This window comes from Gopherus evgoodei, chromosome 6, assembly GCF_007399415.2.
Source record: "Gopherus evgoodei ecotype Sinaloan lineage chromosome 6, rGopEvg1_v1.p, whole genome shotgun sequence".
In the NCBI taxonomy this organism is placed as follows: Eukaryota; Metazoa; Chordata; order Testudines; family Testudinidae; genus Gopherus; species Gopherus evgoodei.
The window spans coordinates 137,612,536-137,632,682 of NC_044327.1; the positions used below are offsets into that span (position 1 = coordinate 137,612,536).

The 20,147-nt window shown below is 43.6% G+C and overlaps 1 protein-coding gene across 4 annotated transcripts in view; it reads right to left on the reverse strand.

Moving 5' to 3' along the window:
• Window positions 1-20,147, reverse strand: part of LOC115653881 (unconventional myosin-VIIa-like) — a 131,920-nt gene that overhangs the window by 59,003 nt on the left and 52,770 nt on the right. For all 4 annotated transcript variants that reach the window (XM_030567619.1, XM_030567621.1, XM_030567620.1 and 1 more), the window contains one exon: window positions 14,684-14,795. In XM_030567619.1, coding sequence (XP_030423479.1) covers window positions 14,684-14,795 — 112 coding nt within the window. The remainder of the gene's footprint in view (window positions 1-14,683; window positions 14,796-20,147) is intronic.

Sequence of the window (20,147 nt, forward strand, 5' to 3'; positions counted from 1 at the left end):
CTCACACAACCTGGATACAACATTGTCACCTGAACTGAAGACTGGCTGAAAGACCACAAACACAGGACAAAGATAAACAGCAAAGAAATGAGAGGGGGGATGAGGTTCAGTCTTATTTCGTATTTTTATTAATAATCTGGAAAAGGTAAGCAAACAAGACATTAATTAAATTTGCCCATGGAACTACACTGGAAAGAGTTGGAAATCCCACCAAGGGCAGAAAAATGCTGAGACCCAGGTTATTTATTTAATAAACAACTCCTTGGAAAAAATGTAACCATGTGGATATGGGAGTCATCTGAGAGAAACTCAATGGGAGGGTACCAAGAATGGCAGAGAGAGCACCATGTTAGCCAATACATATATGTTAGGTATAGCATACACTACATTAATGGATATTATGTGCATGGTACTAATATAATATTAGGGCTGTCAAGCGATTAAGAAGATTAATCACGCTTTTAAACAATAATAGAATATCATTTATTTAAATATTTTTGGATGTTTTCTACATTTTCAAATATATTGATTTCAGTTACAGCACAGAATACGAAGTGTACAGTGCTCACTTTATTTTTAAATATTTGCACTATAAAAAACAAAATAAATAGTATTTTTCAATTCACCTAATACAAGTACTGTAGTGCAATCTCTATCATGAAAGTTGAAATTATAAACGTAGAATTACAAAAAACCCCTGCATTCAAAAATAAAACAATGTAAAACTTCAGAGCCTACAAGTCCAATCAGTCTCACTTCTTGTCCGGCCAATTGCTCAAACAAGTTTGTTTACATTTGCAGAAGATAATGTTGCCTGCTTCTTCTTTACAATGTCACCTGAAAGTGAAAACAGGGATTTACATGGCACTGTTGTAGCCGGCGTTGAAAGGTATTTACATGTCAGATGCACCAAAGATTCATATATCCATTGATGCTTCAACCACCATTCCAGAGGACGTGTCCATGCTGATGGCAGGTTCTGCTCGATAACAATTCAAAGCTATGCGGACCGATGCATCTTCATTTTCATCATCTGAGTCTGATTCCACCAGAAGAAGGCTGATTTTCCCGTTTGGGTTCTGTAGTTTCTGCATCAGAGTGTTGCTCTTCTAAGACTTGTGAAAGCATGCTCCATATCTCGTCCCTCTCAGATTTTGGAAGGCACTTCAGATTCTTAAATCTTAGGTCGAGGGCTATAGCTATCTTTAGAAATTTCACATTGGTATCTTCTTTGCATTTTGTCAAATTTGCAGTGAAAGTGTTCTTAAAATGGACAACATGTGCTGGGTCATCATCTGAGACTGCTATAACATGAAATACATGGCAGAATGTGGGTAAAACAGCAGTAGACATAAAATTCGCCCCCAGTGAATTCAGTCACAAATTTAATTAACAAATTATTTTTCTAATGAGCGTCATCAGGATAGAAGCATGTACTCTGAAATGATGGCTGAAGCATGAAGAGGCATAAGAATCTTCAGTGCATCTGGCACATAAATATCTTGCAACACCAGTTACAACAGTGCCATGCGAACACCTGTTCTCACTTTTAGGTGACATTGTAATTAAGAAGTGGGCAGCATTATCTCCTGTAAATGTAAACAAACTTGTTTCTCTTCACGATTGGCTGAACGAGAATTAGGACTGAGCGGACTTGAAGGCAATGTTTTACATTGTTTTGTTTTTGAGTGCAGTTATGTAACAAAAAAACATTTGAAGTTGCACCTTTCATGATGAAGAGATTGCACTATAGTACTTCTATGAGGTGCACTGAAAAATTCTTATTTTATCATTTTTAAATGCAAATATTTGTAAGCAAAAATAATATAAAGTGAGCACTGTACACTTTGTATTGTGTTGTAATTGAAATTGAGATATTTGAAAATATAGAAAAACATCAAACATTTAATAAATTTCAGTTGGTATTAATTGCAATTAATCACAGTGTGATTAATTGCAATTAATTTTTTAAATCCCAATTAATTTTTTTGAGTTAATAGCGTGAATTAACTGCGATTAATTGGCAGCCCTATATAATATACATATATAGTGTGTTTGTGTGCATGCGTGTTGGAAAGTTAAGTTAACTGAATGCATTCTAATCTCCCTGCAATTCCATTCACTTATGTCAAATATCCTACAGCACTTTGAAAAGTTGAAGTTATCTTTGTCATTAGAAAATAGGAAGTCTGTCGAAGCCAAAATACATGAACAGTGTGTCCTAGCACAAGTTGAGGTGTACCTCTATGCCCAACTGGTTCAGAATTTAGTATCCAAAACAGAGATTAAGAAAAGTACAGAACAAAACAAACTAAGGAACTGTTACAAACTGGTTGGCTGGATTTTAGTAACATGTATGTAGTTTTGTAACTATAAATACTGCTATTCAGAAATGAATCATAGACTATCAGGGTTGGAAGGGACCTCAGGAGATCATCTAGTCCAACTCCCTGCTCAAAGCAGGATCAATCCCCAATTAAATCATCCATCCAATTTTTTGCCCATATCCCTAAATGGCCACCTCAAGGGTTGAACTCACAACCCTGGATTTACCAGACCAATACTCAAACCACTGAGCTATCCTTCCCCTCAAATGCATATATTTGAAGCTCACCTTCAGTGTAAGGTGAACATACTGGAAGAATTTGCTTCCCAGAAGGAGGGTTGTTTTATGACTATTGGGTCTACAAAACGTACCTCAATTGTAAACTCAAAAATAAGAAGTGAGTGAAAGTTCCTAAGATGTTACAATAACCATGAAAAATAGGTCAAGTTGTTTACAACACTGAATGTTGAAACAAGTGGCAGAGAACTAAAGGAGCTGGATTAGTCTAACCCAAAAAGGCCATGTTGATATAATCCAAGGACTGTTGAAATTATGCTGGGTAAAACAGAAGGCGTGGAACCAGAAGTTAATATATCAAAATTGGATGATAATAATAATAATAATATATCAATATGGATAGTATGCCTAATTGGTGGACAAAATAATGAGGGGGATAAACTATGCCACCCTTGGGCTTCTTATAGAAACTTTTGGGAAAAAATCATCAGTTCAGTTCAGTTCTCCTTCTCTTGTCCCGTCCCACTTTGCATCCCAGTTCATCCCCCTACCTGCCAGCACTGCAACTCATCTAAAGGACTTTCTTCGTGAGGGGAACACCAGCTGGCCTTGCTCCTGTTTAAGGAACTTTGTTTTCACCTGTGAGTGCTGAAAGTCATCGCATTATCCTACACAATGTAGTCACATTTTTGCCGGTCCCAGGATATTAAAGACACAAGAGAGATGAGGTAAAATCTTTTACTGGACCAACTTTTGTTGGTGAGAGATCTGAAGAAGAGCTTTGTGCACTCAAAAGCTTGTCTCTCTCACCAAAAGATGTTGGTCCTATACCTCACCTTGTCTCATTGCATTATCATGTCATCCAGTCCTCGGCCCACCAGTGGGGATTTACGATTAGCAGCACTGCAAAGGCATTATATTGAATTCTCTACCCTTGTCGTATTATTTTATGCCCCACTGGACATCAAGGTGCTAAAGGAGCACTCATGGATAAGGTAGTTGCATAGAAACTAAATGAATTCTTTGCATCGGTCTTCATGGCACAGGATATGAGGGAGATTCCCAAACGTGAACCATTCTTTTTAGGTGACAGATCTGAGATGGTATTCACCCAAGAGTTCTGAAGGAACCCAAATGAAAAATTGCAGAACTGTAGTCTGTAACCTATCACTTAAATCAGCTTCTGTACTAGATGACTGGAGGATAGCTAATGTGATGCCAATTTTTAAAAAGGGCTCCAGAGGTGATCCCGACAATTACAGGCCTGTAAGCCTAACTTCAGTATTGGACAAACTGGTTGAAACTATAATAAAGAACAATATTGTCAGACATATAGATGAACGTAATTTGTTGAGGAAGAGTCAACATGGTTTTAGTAAAGGGAAATCATGCCTCACAAATCTACTAGAATTCTTTGAGGGGGTCAATAAGCATGTGGACCAAGGGTGACTCTGTGGATATAGCGTACTTAGATTTTCAGAAAGCCTTTGACAAGGTCCCTCACCTAAGGCTCTTACGCAAAGTAAACTGCCACGGGATAAGAGGGAAGGTATTCTCATGGATTGGTAACTGGTTAAAAGATAGGAAACAAAGGGTAGGACTAAATGGTCAGTTTTCAGAATGGAGAGAGGTAAACAGTGGTGTCCCCCAGGCATTTGTTCTGGGCCCAGTCCTATTCAACATATTCATAAATGATCTGGAAAAAGGGGTAAACAGTGAGGTGGCAAAATTTTCAGATGATACAAAACTACTCAAAATAGTTACGTCCCAGGCAGACTGTGAAGAGCTACAAAAGGAGCTCTCAAAACTGGGTGACTGGGCAACAAAATAGCAGATGAAATTAAATGTTGATAAATGCAAAGTAATGCACATTGGAAAGTATAATCCCAACTATACATATAAAATGATGGGGTCTAAATTAGCTGTTACCACTCAAAAAAGATCTTGGAGTCACTGTGGATAGTTCTCTGAAAACATCCATTCAATGTGCAGCGGCAGTCAAAAAAAGAAAACAGAATGCTGCAAATAATTAAGAAAGGGATAGATAATAGGACAGAAAATATCATGTTGCCTCTATGTGAATCCATAGTATGGCTACATCTTGAATATTGTGAGCAGATGTTGTTGCTCCATATCAAAAAAAGATATATTGGAATTGGAAAAGCTTCAGAAAATGGCAACAAAAATTATTCGGGGTATGGAACAGCTTCCGTATGAGGAGAGATTAATAAGACTGGGACTTTTCAGCTCGGAAAAGGGACAGCTAAGGGGAGATGTGATTGAAGTCCATAAAATCATAACTGGTGTAGAGAAAGTAGATAAGGAAGTATTGTTTACTACTTCTCATAACACAAGAACTAGGAGTCACCAAATGAAATTAATAGGCAGCAGGGTTAAAACAAATAAAAGGAAGTACTTCTTCACACAACACACAGTCAACTTGTGGAACTGCTTCCCAGAGGATGTTGTGAAGGCCAAGACCATTACAGGGTTCAGAAAAGAACTAGATAAATTCATGGAAGATAGCTATTGATTGACCTATTAGCCAGGACAGGCAGGAATGGTGTCCCTAGCCTATGTTTGCCAAAAGCTGGGAATGAGTGACAGGGGATGGATCACTTGATGATTATCTGTTCTGTTCATTCCCTCTGGGGCACCTGGCACTGGCCTGTGTCAGAAGACAGGATACTGAGCTACATGGACCTTTGATCTGACCCAGTAGGGCCATTCTTATATTCACAGTTTCTTTCCTCTTATCCTATCTCACTGTCGGCTTTTCATTGCTGTATAGCTGACTTCAGGATTCAATCATCCAAATCTGTCTTGTTTAAGGAGAAAGGATCCAACCAGATGACAGCACTGACCAAATCATAACTAACCAGGGCCCAAGAAACAGGTGTCATGGTCGACTTGCCATCCAAAGCATCCATTGATAACTAACCAGCAGTCTAGTGTTCCAAAAACATCAACAAAAGCCGTATTTCACCCATCTTTTCTATCCTGTCTCTCTTCCACTTTTGTGGCTGTCTGTCTGTTAAGAACAGGATGAGTGAAATCTTTCACATCAGGACTGAGAGTAAAATTAACCTTCTCCTGTTTATCATAAAAAATTTGCTCTGAAAATAAAGAGATTCTATTATTTTGACTACAAAAGGAGAAAGACATTGATATGGTCTGACTAACTTTGTTTTGCATAATCACTCAACCACAGTTTCAATAGAAATGCCTGTTTTAATTTCCTGTTCTTTCTTGTGTCTAACTAAACTCAATTTGAAAGAATGCTTTTGGATGCTTGCCAAGTAATGGAGTAAAACTAAGGCTTTGTTTAAAGATAACCCTGAACCATGATGCCAGTGCAGTTTTGGGCTGCACATACAACTGCATGGACTGCCATATCACAAAGCAAGGCAGAATAGTCTGACTTTGGAATACTGCAGCTATGCCTGGGATGCCATATACGGAGTCATCTCTGTGAACCACATAATAGACAAACTGAAGCGAGTTCAAAGAAAAGCCATGGCCCTAATCAGGGTGGAAAGAGCCAGACTATTCAATTCTTTCATGAAGAGACAGTAATGGAGGGAAAGGAAAATTCTTCACAAGTATATGAAGACGTAAACACCAAGAACGGGAGAGAAATAATAAAGGGCAACTCCTCAGAGTCTAACTATCAAGGATGAGGGTGCTACAAATAATGTTAATTAGGGCTGTCAAGCGATTCAAAAAAATTAATCGCAAGTAATTGCATTGTTAAACAATAGTATAATGCCATTTATGTAAATATTTTGGATGTTTTTACATTTTGAAATATATTGATTTCAATTACAACACAGTAAGTGCTCACTTTATATTTATTTTTTATTACAAATATTTGTGCTGTAAAAAAATGAAATAGTATTTTTCCAATTCATCTCATACAAGTGCTGTAATACAATCTCTTTATCATGAAAGTTGAACTTACCAATGTAGAATCATGTTCAAAAAATAACTGCATTCAAAAATAAAACAATGTAAAACTTTAGAGCCTACAAGTCCACTCAGCCCTACTTCTTGTTCAGCCAGTCACTCAAACAAACAAGTATGTTTACATTTGCAGAAGATATTGTAAACAAGAACTGTGCAGCATTGTCACCTGAAAGTGAGATCAGGCATTCGCATGGCACTGTTGTAGCCGGTCTTGCAAGATCTTTACATGCCAGATGCACAAAGGAATCATATCTTTGTGCTTTGAGAACAGGGGCCGCTAGCAGGGAGTTTCGAGAGGGAGTTTGGAAGGGGAGTGGGAAGGGGATGAGGTACACTTGCCAGTCTTTAAAACCTTGGTGTAACCTTAACTATAATCAAAATTTCTTGATTTACACAAAGACTCTATCGTTAATCTAGGTAGCTGTAAGAGAGAATGCAGGTAGAAGCCCAGCAGCAGAGTGGGGACTATCTTGTTTATTGTGCTCAGTGTAGCATGTATGATTACCTGCCCTGTGGGGAGGTGCCGTATGTGCGCATTCGGTGCAAGGAGCTCCTGGCCCTCACAGACCACGTACAGACTTTGGAGGCTAGGGTGGCGGAACTGGAGGAGCTAAGGGAGGCAGAGAGGTATGTCAGTGAGGCTTTCCGGGACACTGTAGAATTGTCCCACCTCCGGTCAGACATCCCCTGCGCTGTTGAGGAGGATGAAAGGCGCAGGGAAGGAGAGTTTTTAATAGGAGCAGAGGGAAACCTTCCCATAGTTGGGACCATCCTTCCAGATGATGCTGGGGTATCCTCTCGCACTGAGGTTACCTCTCCGGGGGTGGAAACTCCAGTCATTAGGAAAAGGCCAATGTTAGTAATGGGAGATTCAATTATTAGAAACATAGATAGCTGGGTTTGTGATGACCAGGAGAACTGTATGGTGACTTGCCTGCCTGGTGCGAAGGTTGCGGATCTCTCGAGGCATCTAGACAAACTTATGTGTAGTGTGGGGAGGAGCCAGTGGTCATGGTACATGTAGGTACCAATGACATACAGAAGGGTAGGAGAGATGTCCTGGAGGCCAAATTTAGGCTGCTAGGAAAGAGACTGAAATCCAGGATCTCTATGGTGGCTTTCTCAGAAATGCTCTCAGTTCCACGCGCAGGGCCAGGTAGGTGGGCAGAGCTTCAGAGTCTCAATGCGTGGATGAGACAATGGTGTAGGGAGGAGGGGTTTAGATTTATTAGGAACTGGGGAAACTTTTGGGATAGGGGGAGCCTATACAGGAAGGATGGGCTCCACATAAACCAAAGTAGATCCAGACTGCTGGCACTTAACATTAGAAAGGTTGCAGAGCAGTTTTTAAACTAAGAGATGGGAGAAAGCCGAGTGCTGCAGAGGAGCAGGTGGATCGGACACAGACTTCTCTTAGAGGAGAGTCTTTTACAGAGATTCTCTAGGTTTTAGTCAGGAGGAGAGGATGGAAGAGGATAAAAATGGGCCAGATCAGACGAGAAACATTCACATAAAAAGAATCTAACACATCAGAAAAGGACAAACAAAAAAAAATAGACAAGTTTTTTAAGTGTTTGTACGCAAATGTTAGAAGTCTAAATAACAAGATGGGTGAACTGAGTGCTTTATGTTAGAGGATATTGGTACAATAGGCATCACAGAAACCTGGTGGAGTGAGGACAATCAATGTGACACAATCATTCCAGGGTGCAAAATATATTGGAAGGACAGAACAGATCATGCGGGGCAGGGGAGGAGGAGGGAAATGGCACTATATGTGAAAGAAAATGTAGAATCAAATGAAGTAAAAAATCTTAAACGAATCCACATGATCCATAGAATCTTTATGGATAGTAATTCCATGCTCTAATAAGAATATAACAGTAGGGATCTATTATCAATCACCTGACCAGGACAGAGATAGTGACTATGAAATGCTAAGGGAAATTAGAGGGGATACCAAAATAAAGAACTCAGTAATAGTAGGGGATTTCAATTATCCCCATATTGATTGGGTACATGTCACCTCAGAATGAAATGTTGAGACAAAACTTCTCAATACTTTAAATGACTGCTTCTTGGAGCAGTTGGTACAGGAGCCCACAAGGGGAGAGGCAATTCTCAATTTAGTCCTGAGTGGAGTGCAGGATCTGGTCCAAGAGGTAATTATAACAGGACCGCTTGGAAATAGTGACAATATAACAACATTTAACATTCCTGTGGTGTGAAGAATACCTCAACAGCCCAACACTGTGGCATTTCATTTCAGAAAGAGGAACTATGCAAAAATGAGGAGGTTAGTTAAACAAAAGTTAAAAGGAACAGTGACTAGAGTGAAATCCTTGCAAGCTGCATGGACACTTTTCAAAGACACCATAATAGAGGCCCAACTTCAATGTATACCCCAAATTAAGAAACAGAGTAAAAGAACTAAAAAAGAGCCACCGTGGCTTAGCAATCATGTAAAAGAAGCAGTGACAGATAAAAAGGCATCTTTTAAAAAGTGGAAGTCAAATCCTAGTGAGGTAAATAGAAAGGAGCATAAACACTGCTGAAATAAGTGTAAAAATGTAATAAGACAAGCCAAAAAGGAGTTTGAACAACAGCTAGCCCAAAACTCAAAAAGTAATAACAATGTTTTTTAAGTACATCAGAAGCAGGAAGCCTGCTAAACAACCAGTGGGGCCCCTCGATGATCGACATACAAAAGGAGCACTTACAGACAATAAAGCCACTGCGGAGAAACTAAATGAATTCTTTGCTTCAGTCTTCACGGCTGAGGATGTTAGGGAGATTCCCAAACCTGAGCCATCCTTTGCAGGTGACAAATCTGAAGAATTGTCACAGACTGAAGTGTCACTAGAGGAGGTTTTGGAATTAATTGGTAAACTTAACAGTAACAAGTCACCAGGACCAGATGGCATTCACCCAAGAATTCTGAAAGAACTCAAATGTGAAATTGTGGAACTATTAGCTAGGGTTTGTAACCTGTCCTTTAAATCAGCTTCCATACCCAATTACTGGAAGATAGGTAATGTAACACCAATATTTAAAAAGGGCTCTAGAGGTGATCCTGGCAATTACAAAGACCGGTAAGTCTAACGTTAGTACTGGGCAAATTAGTTGAAACAATAGTAAAGAATAAAACTGTCAGACACATAGAAGAACATAAATTGTTGGGCAAAAGTCAACATGGTTTCTTTAAAGGGAAATCATGTCTTACTAATCTATTACAGTTCCTTGAAGGGGTCAACAAACATGTGGACAAGGGGGATCCAGTGGACATATTGTACTTAAATTTCCAGAATGCCTTTGACAGGGTTCCTCACCAAAAGCTCTTACATAAAATTAAGTTGTCATGGGATAAGAGGGAAGATCCTTTCATGGATTGAGAACTGGTTAAAAGACAGGGAACAAAGGGTAGGAATAAATGGTAAATTTTCAGAATGGAGAGAGGTAACTAGTGGTATGCCCCAAGGGTCAGTCCTAGGACCAATCCTATTCAACTTATTCATAAATGATCTGGAGAAGGGGGTAAACAGTGAAGTGGCAAAGTTTACAGACGATAATAAACCGCTCAAGATAGTTAAAACCAAAGTAGACTGTGAAGAACTTCAAAAAAGCTCTCTTAAAACTAAGTGATTGGACAACAAAATGGCAAATGAAATTTTATGTGGATAAATGTAAAGTAATGCACATTGGGAAAAAAACCCCCAACTATACATACAATATGATGGGGGCTAATTTAGCTACAACTAATCAGGAAAAAGATCTTGGAGTCATCGTGGATAGTTCCCTAAAGACGTCCATGCAGTGTGCAGCGGCAGTCAAAAAAGCAAACAGGATGTTAGGAATCGTTAAAAAAAGGGATGGAGAGTAAGATAGAGAATATCTTATTGCCCATCTTGAATACTGCATACAGATGTGGTCTCATCTCAAAAAAGATATATTGGCATTAGAAAAGGTTCAGAGAAGGACAACTAAAATGATTAGGAGTTTGGAACAGGTCCCATATGAGGAAAGATTAAAGAAGCTGGGACTTTGCAGCTTAGAAAAGAGGAGACTAAGGGAGGATATGACAGAGGTATATAAAATCATGAGTGGTGTGGAGAAAGTTAATAAAGAAAAGTTATTTACTTGTTCCCATAATATAAGAACTAAAGGACCCCAAAAGAAATGAATGGGCAGCAGGTTTAAAACAAACAAAAAGAAGTTCTTTTTCACACAGCACACAGTCAACCTGTGAAACTCCTTGCCTGAGAAGGTTGTGAAGGCTAGGACTATAACAGGGTTTAAAAGAGAACTGGATAAATTCATGGAGATTAAGTCCATGAATGGCTATTAGCCAGGATGGGTAAGGAATGGTGTCCCTAGCCTTTATTTGGCAGAGGGTGGAGATGGATGGCAGGAGAGAGATCACTTGATCATTACCTGTTAGGTTCACACCCTTTGGGGCACCTGGCATTGGTCACTGTCAGCAGACAGGGTACTGGGCTGGATGGACCTTTGGTCTGACCCAGTATGGCCATTCTTATGTTCACACGTCTCTTCATGCTTCAAACACCATTCCAGACATGGTGTTCTGCTCGATAACGATCCAAAGCAGCGCAGACTGACAAATGTTCATTTTCATCATCTGAGTCAGATGCCATTAGCAGAAGGTTGATTTTCCTATTTTGGTGGTTTGGGTTCTGTAGTTTCCTCATCAGAGTGTTGCTCTTTTAAGACTTTTGAAAACATGCTCCACACCTCATCCCTCTCAGAGTTTGGAAGGCATTTCAGATTCTTAAACCTTGGGTTGAGTGCTGTAGCTATCTTTAGAAATCTCACATTGGTATCTTCTTTGCGTTTTGCCAAATCTGCAGTGAAAGTGTTCTTAAAATGAACATATGCTGAGTCATCATCCAAAACTGCTATAATATGAACTATATGGCAGAATGTGGGTAAACCAGAACCGGAGACATACTATTCTCCACCAAGGAGTTCAGTCAAAATTTAATTAACACATCTGTTAATAAGCGTCATCAGCGTGGAAGCATGTCCTCTGGAACGGTGACCGAAGAATGGAGGGGCATATAAATGTTTAGTGTATCTGGCACATAAATACCCTGCAATGCTGGCTACAAAAGTGTCATGCGAACGCCTGTTCTCACCTTCAGGTGACACTGTAAATAAGAAGCCAGCAGCATTATCTCCTGTGAATGTAAACAAGCTTTTTTGTCTTAGCAATTGGCTAAACAAGAAGTAGGACTGAGTGGACTTGTAGGCTCTAACGTTTTACATTGTTTTGTTTTTGAGTGCAATTATGTAACACTGGAATTACCTAGGGAGGTGGAGGAATCTCCTTCCTTAGAGGTTTCTAAGGTCATGCTTGACAAAGCCCTGGGTGGGATGATTTAGCTGAGGATTGGTCCTGCTTTGAGCAGGGGGTTGGACTAGATGACCTCCTGAGGTCCCTTCCAACTCTGATATTCTATGATTCACTGAACAAAAAAAATCTACATTTGTAAGTTGCATTTTCACAATAAAGAGATTATATTACAGTACTTGTATGAGATAAATTGAAAAATACTATTTCTTTTATTTTTACAGTGCAAATATTTATAATAAAAATAATTTAAAGCAAGCACTGTACACTTTGTATTCTGTGCTGTAATTGAAATCAATATCTTTGAAAATGTAGAAAAATATCCAAAAATATTTAACAAATTTCAATTAGTATTCTATTGTTTAACAGTGCAAAAAAAGATTACCTGCAATTTGAATATCACAATTAATTTTTTTGAGTTAATTGTGTGAGTTAACTGTGATTAATTGACAGCCTTAACGTTAATTAAAACTAGATACAGGCTGCAAATCAGGAAAAAAGTTCCCCTACAGTGAGACGCAAAAAGGGATATGACCTTCATGGAAGAAACAGTCTCTCCAGGGAAATGGAGGCCCCATTCCTTCTCTTTGAAAATTAACACTGGTGAATGTACAATAGGGGACAATCCTGCACTGGCCCCTGGGACCTGGGCTATTTGATCTGTGGCAAGAGGGTGAAGAAATGGCTGATTCATGGAATTGATATAACTTGTCCAGCTTTCCAGACATAATGAAAATGACAAAGTGGCCAAGGCCACGTCTCCTTTACAGATACCACACAGCCCTTGATACTGAAAAGATAAACATTCGACTTAAGCTAAAAGGTGCTCATTAATCATGTGTTACCACTTGGAGGGAGGAGCATCTGACTACAAGCAGCTTTTACAAAGAAAAAGTCATGCCAGGTCTTGGGCCTGAGGTGGTCATTACCTGTGCAAGAGAAACAAAGGAGGCAGTCTTTTCTTCAGACCTAAACAAGACCTCCAAGTAGCCAGACCCTGGTAGACACTTCCACCATCTACAGGATGGCCTTTGAGGGATGCTTCCACTACCACAAATATGTGTTACTCCTGGGAAAATTCTGTTCTATTGCATGCATGCATGCATAATTAATGAGCCACACATTATTTTTTTTTGTGCAGAAAAAGGCTTCTGCCAAAATGTTGCTGCAGTTCTGCCTTTTGCCCACGACAGGACGCTGTGGCACAAGAACACAGCAGCAGCTCCCGGCCAGGAAAAAGAAAGCCTGATTTCTTCCCGGTGCCTGTCAGAGGCCAGATCAGGAGAAAGGGTTATGGGGAGGCAGACAGCATGGGATGCTGTGGAGGGGGGTGTCAGATAAGGGCTCATAAGGGCTAGTGGGGGAGGACAGACTTGGAAAGGGGCTGAATGGGAGTGGAGGTGCAGAGTCATAGGAGGGAGGGTGGTGCAGGGCTACATGGGAATGTGGGACAGGGTGCAGAGCTACAGAGGGTGGCTGAGTGGGTGTACAGAGACACATGGGGAGAGGAGAGAGAGCCACCTAGGGATAGGGGGGTGGCTGCCCAGACACCCATCCGGACAGGAGGAGGGGGTACAGGGACACATAGGGACAGGGGGTAGGGTGCAGGGCCACATGGAGATGGGGGAGTGGGTGTCTGAGTGGGGGTGGCGGGACACATGTGAACAGGGTGCAAGGACATATGGGGGTGCAGCAACACATGGAGACAGGGGCAGATGTGCCTGACTGAATGGGAGAGGCTAGAGGTCAGCCAGGGTCTGCAACAGGGTCTCTAACAATCCCTCCCTGCCTCCTCAAAAACCCTGTTCCCTACTTTCCCCACCCATACCCAACAACCCTACAAGTTCACACCCAGGCTCCTTCCTAGCAATTTACTTCTCTCTCCCTCAGCTCCTCCGTTACCTCTGACTCCCCCAAGTCTTTGAACTGCTTCTGAGGGGTGTGAGAAATACGATCCTGTACTGTCATTTAAATGAATTATTACTCAGAGTTCTGTATTAATATGCCTAGTACGGAATCTATTTGTCAAAAAACATTTCCTGAATCTTTGTTGTTGTCTGTATTGTTACAGACATACTTGCGGACAGGTATTTTGAAATAAATGATCAAAAATAATTGAAACTGGTATGATTATATTGTGTTATTTTGACAAATAAAATATACAGAATTTTGCAGCATTTTAAAATATTGTGCACAGAATTTGTAACTTTTATTGCAGAATTTCCTCAGGAGTAACATGTCAGGGATGGATTCGCTTTTATCCTCCCCCTCCAATAAACTGCGGCCTAACTGCTCAGCTGGCTGTATAGTTTGCTGACAGACTTAGTCATGGCTCCCAGACCATGAGAGGGAAGCCTGCTTACCTAGGAGCACTGATGCTGGAGCCTCCACAAAACCCTCCTGGAACTGTAGGCCCTGGCAGAGCAGAGGTGAGAGGGTGCACTAACGGCAACACAAGTTTGGCTGCTGCACTTATGTTTTTGCCACGGGGATGCTGGGATAATACTTTGCATCTGGATAGCTGTGATCAGTGTGGTGCACAAACATTCAGTTATTCAGTCTAAGACAGACATCCTGGGCTGGAGGAACAGTGAAGGGCATGTAGTCTAATATTAAGCAGATGTCTGTGTCCCAGGCAGGGTCCCTGGGCCAGCGCACAGCTCTTAAAGCAATGTTTGTTTACTGGATTCTAATGTGATTGATTCTCTCCCCTAAGCACAGTCCATGAACTCAGGGATTATTGGTGACATTACTCACCGGGCACCCATTGCAACAGGGGGACTGACCTGTGAACAGCACACTCAGTAATGGGGTGACACTGTTGATGAAGAGACCTCGGATATTTGCTGGCAAAGTGTCTCTGTTCTTCTCTAGGAAGCCACTGGAAGCATATTGAACCTGGAGAGAGAAGCAGAGCAAGGGAAGCAATTTGCCAACCCAACCCAAGCACAGTGGAGCCCAAAGTGTATGGCACCAAGAGCCACGCTGGCAGCACGGAAGAGTCCAGGATGGATAAAAATCAATGATTTTTCTTTATATTCATGTTGGATTTTTTTGATTGTTATTTACATCATAGTTTTTCTTTTTAAAAATGAACCTGTTTAGTATGAAATCTGAATTTAATACAAAATATGTTAAGGCCTAAACTTATTATAATTTAGTTGTTAACTATAAAAGATGTTTTGATAAGAGAAGTTTATGTATCCAAAACATTTAAGGTTGCTTTGTTTATTACAAATAAACTTCATATGATGTTTGGTGTTTAAATTCCATCTCCCACACAACTCCCACTGATGCAGCTCGACATAAATCATGAGCAAAAAGTAAATTATCTAGTAAAGAAGCAACATCTCATTCTTTATTTTCTAACATACCAAAATGTAGGATAAGACAGTTGCTCACCTTTGTAACTGTTGTTCTTCGAGAAGTATTGCTCATATCCATTCCAGTTAGGTGTGCGCGCGCCGCGTGCATGTTCGTCAGAAGATTTTTACCCTAGCAACACTCGGTGGGTCGGCTGGGCGCCGCCTGGAGTGGTGCCGCCATGGCGCCGGATATATACCCCTGCTGACCCAACCGCCCTTCAGTTCCTTTTTGCCGGCTACTCTGACAGTGGGGAAGGAGGGTGGGTTTGGAATGGATATGAGCAACATATCTCGAAGAACAACAGTTACAAAGGTGAGTAACCATCTTTTCTTCGAGTGCTTGCTCATATCCATTCCAGTTAGGTGATTCCCAAGCCTTACCTAGGCGGTGGGTTAGGAGTGAGATGTAGCAGAATGCAAAACTGCTGAGCCAAAGGCTGCATCATCTCTTGACTGTTGAACCAGAGCATAATGAGAAGCAAAGGTGTGGACCGAGGACCAGGTAGCTGCGTGACATATTTCCTGGATTGGTACATGAGCCAGGAAGGCAGCAGATGAAGCCTGAGCCCTGGTAGAATGTGCGGTGAGATGGCTCAAGGGAACATGAGCCAAGTCATAACAAGTGAGGATGCACGCCGTCACCCAAGAGGAGATCCTCTGGGAGGAAACAGGTAGGCCTTTCATTCGGTCTGCCACTGCGACAAAGAGTTGGGGTGATTTACGAAAGGGCTTCGTCCGTTCGATATAAAATGCGAGCGCCCTACGGACATCTAGAGAGTGCAATTGTTGCTCCCATCATCATGAGTGCGGCTTCAAGAAGAAGACCGGAAGGAAGATGTCCTGATTGATATGGAAAGCCAATACCACTTTAGGGAGGAACGCTGGGTGTGGTCGCAACTGCACCTTGTCCCTGTGAAACACAGTATACGGTGGGTCCACCGTGAGCGTCCCAAGCTCGGAGACTTGTCTGGCCGATGTAATGGCTACGAGGAAAACTGTCTTCCAGGACAGGTATAGCAGCGAGCAAGTTGCTAACGGCTCAAATGGTGGAGACATAAGTCTGGTTAAGACCAGGTTGAGGTCCCAGGTAGGGGCAGGGTGGCGTACTTAGGGGTATAGGCGCTCCAAGCCCTTGAGGAACCTGGAAATCAGAGGGTGTGAAAACACAGAGCGGCCACTATCCCCTGGGTGGAAGGTAGAAATGGCCGCCAAGTGCACCCTCAATGATGATACCACTAGGCCCTGCTGTTTGAGAGACCAGCGGTAGTCCAGGATGGTGGGGATCGATACTTTGGTAGGAGTAACATTTTGCGTTTCGCACCAGCAGGAAAAACGCTTCCACTTGGCCAGATATGTAGACTGAGTGGAAGGTTTCCTGCTATCCAGGAGTATTTGTTGTTTTGAGGCAGAGCAGCGTAACTGACTGGCTCAACCACGCAGGAGCCATGCCGTGAGGTGAAGGGACTGCAGGTCTGGGTGGTGAAGTCTGCCATGGTCCTGAGTTATGAGGTCTGGGTGAAGAGGCAGGGTAATTGGGTTGGCTATCGACAGGTCGAGCAACATGGTGTACCAGTGCTGCCTGGGCCACGCTGGGGTGATCATGATCAAGCGAGCTCTGTCCCTGCAGAGCTTTAGCAGGACCCTGTGAACCAGCGGGAACGGTGGAAAGGCATAAAGCAGTTGGCTTGTCCACAGTATCAGGAAAGCGTCCGAGATTGAGCTCGGGGAGAGACCTTGGAAGGAGCAGAAAATCTGGCATTTCCTCTTCTCGCGGGAAGCGAAGAGGTCTATGCGGGGAAATCCCCATGTCCGGAAAACAGAATGAATAATGTCCAGATGGATCGACCACTCGAGAGAGCGGAAGGATCTGCTGAGTCGATCCGCCAGAGTGTTCCGAACCCCTGGGAGAAAGGATGCTAGCAGGTCTATCGAGTGGGTTATACAAAAGTCCCAGAGTTGAATGGCTTCCTGACAAAGGGGGGAGGATTGTGTCCCCCCTTTCGTTTATGTAATACATGGCCGTTGTGTTGTCTGTGAACACTGAGACACAACGGCCTTGCAGAAGCTGTTGAAACGCCTGGTACGCAAGGCGGACTGCTCTCAACTCTCGGACATTGATGTGCAAGGCCAGCTCCTGAGATGACCAAAGGCCTTGAGTGCAAAGATGTCCGAGGTGAGCACCCCAGCTGAGAGATGACGCATCCGTCGTCAGGGCCATAGAAGACTGGGGCGAATGGAATGGCATCCCTGCACACACCAGGGAGGGTGTCAACCACCAGTCGAGGGAGCCTAGGAGTCTCGGGGGAACCGTGAGGATCCTGTCAATATTGTGTCTCCCTGGGCAGTATACTGAGGAGAGCCAAGTTTGAAGGGGACGTAGGCGTAGCCTGGCGTGCTTGGTCACGAATGTGCAGGCAGCCATGTGACCCAGGAGGCCGAGGCAAGTTCGAGCCGAAGTGGTTGGGAATTTTTATAGGCCTTGTATAATAGATACCATTGCGTGAAACCGCGGCTGTAGTAAGCAGGCCCTGGCGAGATTGGAGTCCAGAATGGCCCCAATGAACTCTATTCTTTGTGTGGGAACCAGAGTAGATTTCTCTAGGTTGATCATCAGGCCTAGTTGGATGAATAGGTCCTTGACGATGCCCATGTGCCACGTTACTTGGGTCTCGGAGGCCCCGCGAATGAGCCAATCATCGAGATTCAGGAAGACGTGTATGCGCCGATGACAGAGGGAGGCGGTGACTACGGCCATACACTTTGTGAACACACTTGGGGCTGTGGAGAGGCCAAATGGAAGGACCATAAATTGGAAATGTTGACGGTTGACCACAAACCTGAGGTACCGTCTGTGAGGAGGATAAATGGCAATGTGAAAATACGTGTCCTTCATATCGAGGGCGGCATACCAGTCTCCAGGATCCAAGGATGGGATGATGGTCCCCTGGGATACCATGCGGAACTTCAACTTTATCAAGAACTTGTTGAGTCCCCGCAGGTCTAGAATTGGTCTGAGACCTCCCTTCGCCTTGGGGATTAGGAAATAGCGGGAGTAGAACTCCTTGCCCCTCAAGTCCTCCGGTACCTCCTCTATAGCTCCCATGGCAAGGAGGGACTGTATCTCCTGCAAGAGGATTTGCTCATGAGAGGGGTCCCTGAAGAGGGATGAGGATGGGGGGTGGGGGGCAAAATAAACTGAAGGCCATATCCAAATTCTACTGTGCGTTAAGAACCAATGATCTGAAATTAGTTGCGTTCATGCAGGGAGGAAAGAGGAGAGGCAGTTGCAAAAGGGAGGGAAAGGATCCTGTTGAACAACTGGTACGTCGCCCTCAGGCGCGCCTTCAAAAGTTTGGTTTAGGTCCCGCGGGTGGTTTGGCGGGGCCGTGATTCTGACCCCTTTGGGGTCTGGACTGCCGTCTATGATTGCCTTGGCCACACCTCCTGCCGAAGTCCTGCCGCTGTCTAGGCGGGGGGTAAGGGCGCTGAGGCTAGGGCCGGAAGGATCTGCGCTGAGTCTGCGGTGTGTGTATCCCGAGCAAGTGCATGATCACCCTATTGTCCTTCACACTCTGCAGCCTAGGGTCAGTCTTTTCCGAAAATAGGCCCTGACCTTCGAAGGGCAAGTCCTGTATTGTATGCTGCAATTCAGGTGGAAGGCCTGACACCTGAAGCCATGATATTCGCCTCATGGTAATTCCTGAAGCCAGAGTTCTGGCTGTGGAGTCGGCTGCATCTAACAAGTCCTGGAGAGAAGTTCTCACCACTCTCTTTCCTTCCTCCAAAAGGGCCGCAAACTCTTGACGCGAGTCTTGGGGGACTAGCTCTGTGAATTTCTCAACCACTGCCCAGATGTTATAGTTATAGCGGCTAAGCAGGGCTTGTTGGTTTGCCACCCTGAGTTGGAGGCCCCCCGCAGAGTAGATTTTTCGTCCCAATAAATCCATGCACCTAGCCTCCTTTGCTTTTGGGGCAGGGGCTTGCTGGCCATGGCGCTCCCTTTCGTTAACCGATTGGATGACGAGCGAGCAGGGAGGAGGGTGTACGTACAGGTACTCATACCCCTTAGAGGGCACCATGTACTTCCTCTCAACTCCCCTAGCCGTGGGCAGAATAGATGCTGGAGACTGCCAGCTGGTATCAGCTTTCGCTTGGATCATCCGAATAAATGGTAAGGCCACCCTTGTGGGAGTGTCAGCCGACAAAATATCTACCACCGGGTCCCTCTATCTCCGGAACCTCCCCCACCTGGAGGTTCATATTCAGGGCCACCCGTCTCAGGAAGTCTTGATGTGACCTTAGGTCAACTGGAGGAGGGCTCGAGGAGGATGTCCCCACCACCGCTTCATCTGGAGAAGAGGAAGAGGAAAGGCCAGGGACAATCAGGTCCTCCGTTGTCTCGCGGACTTGGGTGACGTCCAGCTCCAGTGGGACCTGAGGGTCTAGTGCCTGAATGGGAGCATCCTCTGTAGCCGCAGGAGGGAGGCAGCTAACAGTAGCCTCTGGCACCCGGTGATCCGACGGTACGGAGCATGATGGCACTGCAGGTCCACCCTGGGCTTGGTGATATGCCAAAGGCGTCCAGAAGGACCACTGATGAGGTCCTTGGTCTTGAGCCTGGGTCTCTTGGAAGACATGGCTGGGGACATCTAAGTCACGGTCCTGTGCATAGGAAGCACTGTCCGCATGGGATGGCATAGATGCATGGCGAGACGGCCAAGGAGAAGCTGAAAACCCCTGCGAATGGTCTTCATCCCTGGGTAGTCTGTCTGTACACTGCAACAGAGAGTGGTACCGGGCGCTATACCGGTAATGGGAACAAGACCAGGACCTGCGACTGGAACGGTGCCGGGAGGTCGACCGTTCTCGAAGCTCGATGCCGGAA